This window comes from Manis pentadactyla, chromosome 10, assembly GCF_030020395.1.
Source record: "Manis pentadactyla isolate mManPen7 chromosome 10, mManPen7.hap1, whole genome shotgun sequence".
Classification (NCBI taxonomy): Eukaryota; Metazoa; Chordata; class Mammalia; order Pholidota; family Manidae; genus Manis; species Manis pentadactyla.
The window spans coordinates 118,258,557-118,270,884 of NC_080028.1; the positions used below are offsets into that span (position 1 = coordinate 118,258,557).

The 12,328-nt window shown below is 35.4% G+C and overlaps 2 protein-coding genes across 3 annotated transcripts in view; both read right to left on the bottom strand.

Annotated features, from left to right (window-relative positions):
* The window catches only part of MGAT4C (MGAT4 family member C), a 792,321-nt gene that overhangs the window by 330,425 nt on the left and 449,568 nt on the right, over window positions 1-12,328 (bottom strand). The window lies entirely within an intron of this gene.
* On the bottom strand, window positions 1,760-2,526 carry LOC118929548 (E3 ubiquitin-protein ligase RNF13-like). The gene has a single exon (XM_036919704.2). The coding sequence runs from the start codon at window positions 2,453-2,455 to the stop codon at window positions 1,865-1,867; it is 591 nt and encodes a 196-aa protein (XP_036775599.2). The 5' UTR covers window positions 2,456-2,526; the 3' UTR covers window positions 1,760-1,864.

Sequence of the window (12,328 nt, forward strand, 5' to 3'; positions counted from 1 at the left end):
AGAGTCGATTATCATAATAAAATTACCATAAAAGGCAGGAGATGGTGACAATAATTGTGCAGATAGAGAGATAGAGATAGCAAGTGAGAGAGAAAGAGGAAAACGGGAAGGAGGCATACAACCTTAAGCTGTTGACACTGGTAGAATTGGTGTATTTTATTCTGTTCATTAGCCTTTGTTTTCAGATTTTTACAGAATGAACCTCTAATCCTTTTTGTTACAGGAAACCATAAAAGTACTTTTCTGATTTTAGACATATTAACCCCACCACGTTTTTCTCCCCCATGATTTTAAGATGGAATGGGAATAAAATCAGCAGGTACCCTATGACTCAAAAACAAGGCTGCTCAGAGTGCTGCTTGGCCACTTGGAGACACGAGGTCAACATTTGCTGAGTGACTATGGGGACATGAAAAGCTGCCGGCTTTAAGCATTTGGGGACAACTTATATAAAACAATGGGATCCTTTAAGTTTACAATAGGGGAAAATTAATTTAAACTGTACTTCCAAGCATCATGATTTAAAGTTCGCTCATTCCTATTATAATTTCCAATGATCTCATCTCTGTCATTGTATCTTTTCTCCCATTCTGCCATGACTGAATTCAGAACTCGTTTTTCCTGACATAGGGTAAGGGATTCTTATTTACACATACTCCTTTAATATCTCCAGGCAACTTCATAAACAAACAAGCAGTTCATGGCATGAAAAAAATTGTGGGGATGCATAGTGGGCATTGTGTGGGACGGGAGGTAGAGTCAAGGATTATTTCAACCTTATACTCGATGACTTCTCAATGTGCTGGTGTCCTAGATATTACTGAAGAGGCCAAAGCCTAGAAATGGGTAGGCCTAGTACAATGATTTCTTACATGATTCATTTTTCTTCCTTTTTTGTGATCCCATGATTAATATGCTGTAACACTGGAATATGTGTACGTCTGTTCTGCTTAATAATTCTTGCTCTATATCACAATGCACTTTCTTCCTGTAAATTAGAAAAATGGTAAAAAGAGAGCCAATACAGAAAGGTTCACTGAAACTGGGAACTACATTGAAAATAAACTGAAGGAATTCAACGATTTTTTTTCTGAAATGCTCTTAAATCTAGCTTCCTTTTCTCTTAGTTTAAAAGACTTGCTCTGTAATATTTTTTAACAGAAAGACCAGAACCCTGCTGCTTTGTGGCATTATCACCTAAGCAATCATTCTGTACATATTGGAATACTACACCACGTCAGAGATGAAGAACGTTCTTAATGCTAAGATACGTAATGATTAGGATAATTTTATTCAGTAGAGGGTCGGCTCCATGAGGGCATGGCTTTTTGTTCTAATCAGGGCTGTCTCTTCAGCACCTAAATTGGAAAAGCATGAAAAATCATGAGACTAAACCTAAACAGTATGCCAGATACTGTGCTAAGTCAATTGTAGGTATTATTTCATTGAATCCTCATGAGAACAAAATAAATAAGGCCCTATCATTATTATTTTATGAGTTTTAAAGGAGTTCAAATATCTTGCCCAAATTTACAAACTAGTAAGTGACAGAGCACGACAGCAAATACACATTGTGAAACTATTCTGCCCTTGAGAGAATAAGAACTACTTAATTGTTCTCCTTTATCTAATTTGTACTGAAGTATAACAAAATATTCACATATTCTTGTTGCCTTTCTGTATCAGCCACATTAACCATGTTAATGCAGAACTAACTTCCTGAGTAACATCCGGTGCCCTGTATCTGTTTCTTCTAGCTCTATGTCTATCCTGGACAAATTCTGTGATCATGAAAATGACTATCAAGGTGAGACAGATGCCCACTATGATAAGGAAGGGAATTACGTAGTATTCCAGGTGAAGACTAAATTCTGGAACTAAAATAATGGAAGCCCCCTTTTTCATATGTGAATTCATCTTTCAGGGAATTGGCTGATGATTCCCCAATAAAGGCAGATGCAATGTCAATTTTCTTCAGCACATCAATGTCGTTGGATCCCATACTAATGAGGTTGTCAGAATCAACATTAAGAACTATGGCTGCTTTGTATCCTGCTCTCTGCGGATTTAAAACCTTCGTATCAAAATTACAATCAAGTCTTCTAATTAACACGACGAAAGTGCCAGATGAATTGTCTTTTATTGGTGGAGGCACTATGGGTTCACAGGCATTCTCTGGTTTGGCGTTAATCAAAAAACCCTTTAAACCTACAGCTGGAAGTCTATAACCAAATCTCACTGGGAGATCAGCAAATGTCTGAGTCACATTTTCAAAATTATATGCTAAAATGTCCCCTTTATTAGGCAGTAAGTTTAAGAATGCAAAGAGCTGGACGGTCAAGATGGTATAGATTTGTGTGGTTGACAGCACGAGCATTCCTACGGGGAGCAGCATCTCGTTGCAGAAATACCTGGAAGCCTGACCCAGAAACACAAAGCGGCTTGTCGGCCGCATTGCTGCGGGAGAAGTCCCTGTCCAGACTTCATGACTGAAAATCCGCACCGACCCCCACAGCCAGAGCCTGAGCCGGGCGGAGCTGCATCATTTTTAACTGGTAACTGGCATGATGATATAAAACAATGAAGAATGAGATGCAATAATTAAACTATTAAACAAAGTAACATATTTCAGTTCATTTGAACCTCTTTCATACTAGAATGCTTTTCTTGACCTAGTTAACTCTTAGATTTGTGAGTTTTAGTGTAAGCCAGAGTTTGAAGTGTTTTTTGTATGCTTGCTTGTAAATGATTCATTATTGCTGTATAGTTCACAAATACACATATGACTTTCTGAAGTATTATTTTTAAAAACCAAAAAACAATTGGTACAATTTTATGAAATCTTATTCCTTGCAACACATAAATCATAACTTTCAAATCTATCTATATACTCCCATCTTATTGCCTGTCCTTTATTGCAGGTCCTGTGCATGGCATGCCACAATTAGTGCAACAGACTCCTAACTAGTTGTCTGTCTCAACAACTTCCCTCTGGTTAGATACCACAGGGATTTTATAAAAAGAGACTATTAGCCTGAAACTCTCTTCTACAGAGCCTTTCAATGGCTTTTCATTGTCTGTAACAGAACATCTAGTGGCTCATGCATGATATTTGTGATCCTTGTGATCTGAACTCTCACCTCTTGCCAGTCTCATCTTTTGCTACTCACTAGCAGGTGCAGCCTACTCCAACCACAGGACATTACCTAAAATGCCCCACCAACTTCACGGGATTGGGCCTGTTAATTTGTTGGTCCCCCTGCCTGTATGCCATGTCCTCTCTCCTGACACCTGTCTTATCCAGGTCCTTTCATTCACTTGGCTAATTAAATCAGGCAGTCCCTACCCACATATCTTTTCCTGTCTTCCTAGGCCATCTAGGTGGTGGTCTAGATGTGTATCCTATGCGCTCCCTCTCAATCTTGTGCCAACAACACTATCATTCTTCTCCATCAATACTTATTTTAGAGAATCAACTACGTACAAGATGCTGTGCTAATCCCAGGGAATGCAGCGGATATGTTAAAAAATAAAGCAGATGTCTACAGTGCCTGTCTGTACAGAGCACAGAGTCTGGTGGGGGAGACTATTGCATTTGCCTGCTTCACTCCCCTCTACAGTGAACTGAAGAAATGGGACCTGCCTTTGGTCCCTCTGCTCCTAGTCCCTGGCACATGTTAGTGCTCACTGATGAATGTGACGGCCCAGTCCCGTGTGGAGAGTTCCGTTCATTTTCGGGATTTCACCATCACAGTGACACATATTTTATTTTGCAAGACTACCTCATGTGCACATTGTGAAACAGAATTATATGCTTAGCTTATTTATCTCCTTTGTGATTACATTGCTTTTGCTTATTTCAAAGTTTGCTGCAAAAAAAAATTTGTGCAAAGGCAAAAAGTTATAAGAAATTGCTTAAACTCTAATAGTTTGGACTACTATCCTCAATGGAAAAATAATCAGTAGGGAAAAACAAGTTGATAAATGATGAAAAGATCTCAGTAGACCTCAGTAAAATATTACTAAAAATTGAATTACATCACTATATATCCACAGTGTTGCTTGGAACTGTCTCTTTTTCTGTTTGACTTGTTAACTACCTAGCACAAATATAATGCTCAATTTAACTATAGTGTTTGCATAGCTGCATAATAAAACATATCACTTTAAATAATTTTCTCTTGGAAATCTAAGCTATAAAATGAATACAATTTTAAGCAAAGTTGTTTGTAATTTGTCATTTTTACTCCTCACTTACACAAATTGGCTTAAATATTGGTACAATTTTGTGCATATTACATATTGACTGTCAATATTTCAGGCACTGTAATGAGTTTCTCTCCCTTCTAACAGACTCCTTTCAAATACAAAATGTAAATAGTTGTCTGAATTGATCTTTTTATGTCTTAATGAATTTCCAAATGATCATGAGCCCATAACATTAAAATTTTTACTGCGTATTTACTTTAGGCCTAATCCCCCTGAGAAAATGATTGTGTACATTCTGACTTCAATGTTCACTAGTCAACGCTCAGGGCATCCTCTTTTTCCTTATTATTATTGTAACTCCTATGTGGATGATATGTACATATACATATATATAATCACATTTAGTGATTATATCTATACTATTATCATCCATTTAGAATTGAATATATCCATTTATAAATACATTATATTGACTTTTTCAGTTCAAGAAATTGTGGAAATATTTATGTTCGATTATTTATTTATATTATTCATTTGTAATTGTTTGTATTTGTAAACAAATCCATAAGCTACATACAAAGGATCACCAAGGGAGGAAGCATAGTAAAAATCTATTTAACAAATGTTCAATGACATTATTTATAACTGTTCTCAATTAGTTATTTTATCGAGAATGTGCAATAAAATCGGAAAATATTAAGTTAATGGATTCAATCACAAGCCCATTATTACTAGAGCTGTATGTAGTGTGACTCCTGAGGCCCTCAAGATTATAGCTGAGCAAGAGAAGGAGAAAAACATAGATCATCCATTACACTGAGCAGTTAATGATATTTCATTGCATTATTTATCAAATACTGTGGATGTTATTTGTAGCTGCAAGCTTGACCTTAGCTAATCATAATTTGATGAATGTGTATATCATAAAGGCAGCATGACAAAATGCCCTATTGTTTTATGAAGCAGGAACATGAACTAGTATGAAATTCAGTAAGAGTGTAGTTTCAAGCTATTAATGTGCAGACACATGTGCAAGACAGAATAGATGCTTATAATTCAGATATGGCTGCTGAAATTTCTTTCTCCTTTGGTAGTATAAATATTCAAGCCATCTATCTTAAATGATTCCTGAAAAGCATTTTTATAAATGCAGCAGGAAGACTGTAATGATAATATATTATTGAAATATTAGAGTTTGCATTCTATCAGGAAGATGTGAAAAAAATCAGAAGCTTTCTACAATGTTATTTATGAGTTTGTACTTAATTAGATTTGAATATATATTTTGGAAAGAAAATAGAAATGTGATAAAGAAACCAATACCTGCTGTATAATATTTAATTTTATCATCCTCCTAGGAAAAGAAATGCACTCCATGATTTCTAAAATGAGAACAATTACTTCATTTTGTATATATTTTTCAAGATTTGAAATGAGAAGTTAGCTCATTAGGACTCATTCTCTTCATATGAAAGGTAATATTGGTAGCAATGAAGTAATATTTTAAAACAAGAATATAATTCTTAAAGCAGTTCTTAGATATCAAATTATGAAGCTTACTTTACACATGGGCCACCTAGATTCATCAGAGAGATTGTAGAAATTAAATAAGAACTGCCTCCCAATTCAGAGAACCTTCCATTGGACCACACCACCTATCAATGAAACTAATGATGAATAAACTCCTTGGTTTCATTCCTAAGCATAGATTTAATCTTTCGCAGTAGTATATGGAAAGAACTTGTAAGTTACAAGGTGAATCTCACTGAGGCCACTGAGTCTAAGTATCAAATTATTATGTTTCACAACTTGTTATGTTGTGAACACTGAGGGGACTTTTCATCCCTAAATGTGGCCATTAAAATTCCGTGTAATTTCCAAATGACTGTTATATGTGATCATTTGAATTCTTGCTAAGCAAATGTTCCATTTTTCTCCTCTCTCTGAAGGTACATTTCCTCACAATGGTGACTTTGGGGTGGCCCCGTGACTTTCCCTGTGAAGAAAACGTGAGAGTATAGACATCGTAAATATGCCTGTGCAGTCTGGGTTGTCTTATACCTTCCTGGGATCCTCTGTGAGGCAGCACGTACTCCATTAACAACTTTGCATTCAGCCTGGCTCCAGACTATATAGATCATGGAGAGGACTTGGACACATTTGAGATCTCAGAACAAGGTTCAGGTGAACCACAGCCTGAAGTGGAGTCACAAAACTGATTCCAGCAAAATCCAGCAGAGTAGTAGTTAGCTTATAGACTTGTGAGTTTTATTGTAAGCCAGAGTTTGAAGTGATTTTGGTTTATCTGTCTCTTTTTAAGTGCAGCATTTTGTTGTATAGCTTACAATTACACGTATGACTTTCTGGAGAAACTATTGTTAAAAACCTAGTTTTCTTAAGTGTTACAGTTAAGAAACAAATTTATCTCAAGTTAGATGAAATTCACATGTTTAATGTCTAATATTTTATATTGTTTTGTTGGCTAGGGAATTTGTAATCATCTTATAACATGGGAAAGTATTTATGGGAGATAACAATAACTTCATATTCATTTAACATTTCTAAATCAGATCATTTATCAATTCAGTCTTCAAAAGATGAACACAATGTGAGGACACACTTAATATCACATCTATAATATATAATAGTAAAAGTTCAGAAATCCCAGTTTGTAACCCAAAACTTAAATAGGTACCTAATAAAGATGTCCAAAAGAAATTTGGGGCTAATATTCACAATCTTTTGCTTATAAGGTATTTTTAAATCGATAAACAGATAAATGAACCAGTTTTTCACCTTTCAAATTTATTTTAGTTAGAAGTAACAAAAATTCATTTTAGAATAACAAATACCCTGTAGAGGTGGGGGTATTACAAATAAGAAACTGAGGCTCAGGAAGACAAACACCATACCCAAAGATAGACCTTTCATCTGGTAGAACCAAGAGCTAAATTCATTTCTTCTGATTCCATGACTCCTTTATTATCCCTGATTAACTACATGAAACTATTCTTCTTAAAATAAACATACCTATTTTCAAGAAAAGATTTAAAAGGTTATAGATATAGGGTTACTGAATCACTGAATAATTTTTTTCTTCCTCCCCATTTGTGAGACAAGATAGTCAAATTTTTTTCACAATAAAATCTCTTATAACTGGGCAACTGGCATAAACTGGACTTGAATTTTCAGAAGCTTTATTTAAGAGCCTTTTTGGGTAATATGAAAGACATTTGAAAAGTATGAAAAACTATAGCCTGAAAATATCTCAGTTCAGAGGAAGAAATACCCACACATGAGAAACAGTAGTAAACTTTGATTTTTAGAGTAAGATATTGCTGCCTATTTTACTGGTACTGAACATGAACTTAAGACTATCATACCAATGGTTTCGTTCTGCTTTAACAGTAGGGGGCTAATCAGAATGTGAAAGTATGCACATACTAATAGGCAAGTACCTACATAAATACGCTAGTCTCTCTAGAGAGGAAGAAACACCACTGACTTCTGGATGAAATGAAGTTGTGTGTGTGGCTGATGACGTCCAGCAGTAATATTCACTGAGTAAGAGCATAGCTTGATTTATTCAATTAAATAGTTGGCATTTATAAAGTAGCTGTGGAACAGAGCTGATACGGGTTCGATTCTAAGTTCTGGAACATGGTAGCAATGTGTAATAAGTTGTCTATCTATCCTCTTTAAATCCTGATTTTCTTATCAGTAAAATGAGGATATTAATACTCTGCCTTATAGGATTGCGGCGATGACCAAATAATATGTATCTAAATGGCGATTTATTTTCATGACTACTGGGTATCTTTACCATGGAACAGCCACAATGTATGGTACTGGAGATACCAAGGTAAAATTTGTGATGGTCTTATGGAGGAAAAGCAAGTAATTAGGTAATTTCAGTAAGTGGTAAGTATCCTAAAAGTCTAAGAAGCAGAGCGCAATAAAAACCACAGAGGAGAAAATCTAATCAAGACAAGGTAGTGAGGGTAGGCTTTTAGAGCAAGTAATACTTACCTGAGTTTTGAAGGATGTATAGGAGTTAGACATGAAAAGCAGTGAATGTCGGGAAACAAATTGTTCAGTCCTCGGAATATGCATTAAGTATGAGTAAATGTTTGATTGATAAATATGTGAGTGTATCACTGAACGAATGTTTTATCTGCTGATAAATTTTTCTACAAGAATTATTGGAAGAAAATTATCATTGTCAGAAAAACAATTAGTATGGTATAATTGCCATATTATTAAGAATCCCAATATTACCAGAATTTGATACATAGACCATTTAAGCTTTTAAACTGATAATATGAAGTACTTTAGCTTATATACATGAACACAAGAATTTAACAAAGCTTAGAAGACCAATTTTCCAAGACAAAGTATTGTTATCTTTACAGCTTCTTGGAAAATTAGTTTAGAAACACTTGATTTAACCTTCTTTTTCTTGTGATTATAATTATGTAGTAAGTGTTTTCTAACTTTGTTTGCTACAATGGATAAATATTATTTTCTCTTCAGATTGCTTTACCAAGTATCCTTTTATGAAGAGCTACAGAATCTCATAGAAAAACTCTACATTATTATATGCATCATCTCTCAATTACAATATAGCCAATCTATAATACTTGAAGTAAAAAAAAGAAATATATATGTATATATATATACACACATACACACACACAAACACACATACAATTGAAGTTCTTTGAGTTGGAAGCAGTGCAAGAGATCATGTAGTCCAAAACGACATTTCAAAGCTGAGAAAATTAAAGTTTGGAATAAACAAAAATTAAAAATAAACAAACAAAAATAAAGAAAACTGAAGGTTGGAGAAACTATTATCCCAATAAAATACAATTAGCAAACAGAAGTTGAGGCTAAAGCAATCTCTTCTCCTAAATTATCTGTTAAAGGAGGAATATATGAGTACACATAATATAATCATCATTAACTAATTTCCATCCAGAGGTGTGGCAGACACTGGTGGTCACCTACCCAAGACCAATCTTCCCTTTCCTGTACTAAACAAAATTGAATTTATTATCTTGGCAACGTATCCAGCCTGGGAGGATGAATCATGGATATTCTAGTTCCTGGCCCTCAACGGATGGCAGTGCTATTCCTCCAGAAAGCACGAAGACTGATGCTGGCTGTCATGATGATTAGCCACTGGCATTTAGTGCTTAGGGACATGAGGCCAGCCGTCCTACACGATAAAGAATCGCCTCATCCAAGTGCCAGTATAGCCACTTGGAAACACTGGATTAACTAATAGTGGGAATCTTGTTCCCGTGTGCCAGAAATGAGTGTAGGGATGGGCATGTTACCCAGTCAGGGCAAATGAAACATAAAATGAAGTCTGTTGTAGCGGACTTTCAGTGGTGTTCCTCCCTGGTCTAAAGAGGCAGTGCTTTGAAGACCTCTCAGCTTTTCTCCTGTACTCTTCTTTGCTGCACATTCTCTTCATGGAAGATGGTGCCTGTGGCTGAGCAGCCACCGTGTGATGAAGAAGTTGCTAACATGATAATGCAAGAAGGTTGAAGAGCAGAAGGAAAAGGCACTCCATGAATGCAAGGAATGCATACCTCCATACTTCTCCACTCACAAGCAATACACAGCTGTCTAAGGTAAATACTGTCAGTCAGGGTCTCTGTAACTGGCTTGTCAAGGCATGCCAACTGATAAAAAACACACCGTGGGTAAATTTTGGTAGTTGGGAATATGATACGTAATATTCTTTAGCAATCATTCAGGTATTCTAAAGTTTAATGTCTGTTTTAAAGAAGTTGTATGCTCCCTTGATCTGAGGCCACTGAATGTTTTCATGGATCTTAAATATTTTTAGAAACCTAGCTGGGTTATTTTATTTTGGGGGAAATATTGTAGATGAAGAGAGAAAACATATCATTCTTTAAAGGATATTTCAGAAGTGCATTCATGACTCCCTTTCTCCTCATTTTTCTCAGTGTTCTCTTGCCAAAAAATAATAGTCTAAGAGCTGGAAAACAAGAAAAGAAAATATAGTCTTTGAATGATAAATAGAATTAGTAAAGATTTGTGACTTGAGATCTAACCAGTTTCCCTCCCACATATTGGAAAATATTGCTAAATTTTAGAGCTAGAACAGGAACTCATCCTTTGTATTACATACCTTTGGCTTATATTTTAACAATATTTTTATGATTATCATATGTTCATGGCTTACCTATCACTAATCTATTTAAACATTCATAAGTGTTAGGGGAAAGTATCGAGAGGACATGAGTGCAAGTTGACCCATGAGCTGGACCCTGGCAATTGGAGGCTCCTCACCCCTATGCTGTCCTAGGATATCTATTTCACTTGTCTTCTACGCTCCCAGAAGCTGCTCCAAGGACATAACCTGGAGATAACGAGGTGGTGTTGAGGCCATCTGGACAATACATGTGACTAAATGCAGTTCAGGCCTCTGTATAAACTTTTAAGATTCTGGCAGGCAGATTTGGAGACCTGTGGCCTCCCAGGACAAGCCTCGTATGTAAGTTCCCTTGCTTCTTAAATTTGTCACCTACCAACCGGAAGTGGCCCACCTCTTTCTCCATCTCTTCCTGCCCTGTGTGTATGGGGGCCAGTTTACAAACCAAAAATAAGGAAATGTATTTTAATTGTTAAACCCATACATATACAGCACGTCTCAAATCATGTTTTCAAATAAGCACAGAAGAATGGAAACTACTGTATGTACCTAAGAATTGTGTATTGCCCAACAAGTAAGAGAAATGAACTGAATTACTAAGCTTAGGTTACATTCCAAAACTTTATTCAAGGAAAACTCCTGCAGTAATGAATGCTTTGCTATGTATAGGCAACCAAAGTCGGTTTTTGATGGGTAGCACTGAGCACTTGTATTTTAAAAGTGCAGTGGCCTTTTGGATTTACAATTCAGTGAACAGTAACTCTAGTACCATAATAAGTCCTTTGATTTCCTTTCCCTTGAGATGTACAACATAGTTTCAAAATGAGTGCCTTCAGCACAGGCCCATCTGCTTTTTGGAGTGTGCTTGTTGCAAGTGATATATGTTTGTGGAATATGCTAGCAATATGTCTCACAGTCTCAAAAAATAATTAGTATCATGAGTAGATAGTTAACAAACAAATGCTATAGAAAAATCTTACATAGAAATAGAGCCTAATCATGACTTTAAATTTTCTAAGCTGTACACTTTCATTTAGTTGGTATAATTTCCTTTCGACTAATATTCTTAGACCACATTTAACTGTGAAGCAAATATTATTGAGTTGTGTTTGTTTCTTTTGCTATTTTTTTCTGTAGAATATTTTCTCCAGATAATAGCTAATATTAAACAATATTTTGAATTCTATGAAGACTTGATGAAGAATTGAAGAGTAAAATGTAAAATGAGTAAAAGAGTAAAATGCAAAACTTTATATTCAACAGATGGACCTAAAAATTCGATGCATGTTACACTCATATGGGACATAATTTAAAATACTAATGTGTAGGTCCCATATTAAAAATGCTAATTTCTTATTCTGGAGGAAAGCATGCCAATCATTTATCTTTCGGAAGCATTATAAGTGATCTTACGTATTGTCAGTTAAGAAACTTTGACCAAGAGCTATTAATTTATGATTATTCATCTAAATAAATAAGGGCTTAGAATTAAATAATTCTGTAATAGAAAAGACTTGGAGATATATCAAGTTCCACACATATTAAAAGACTACTTTCCCACCACATTTGACCACCACCAGGGAATTAACTATTGTTACCTGGACACTCAGCCATCCTTTGGCCACTCCCATTTCTACTGGAATGATTTACCATGTTTCAAAAATCTTTTCTTAAAAAAAATAAAGCAAAGGTGTATGCTTTTGGAGATGTGGGACAGAACACAGCAAATAGGAGGTGGCAGATAGGGCAGGCAGAGTCAAAGATACAATGTTGTGCTACTTATTTTACATTTACATAATTAATTTTCCCTTTAGACTAAATGAAACTAGAATTAATTGTCTCTGTCATGAAAAGGATTAAAGTACATCTGTAGCAATTTATACTAGCCTAAACTGTTAGGATAAAAATAACTCTCATACTGTATTCTGT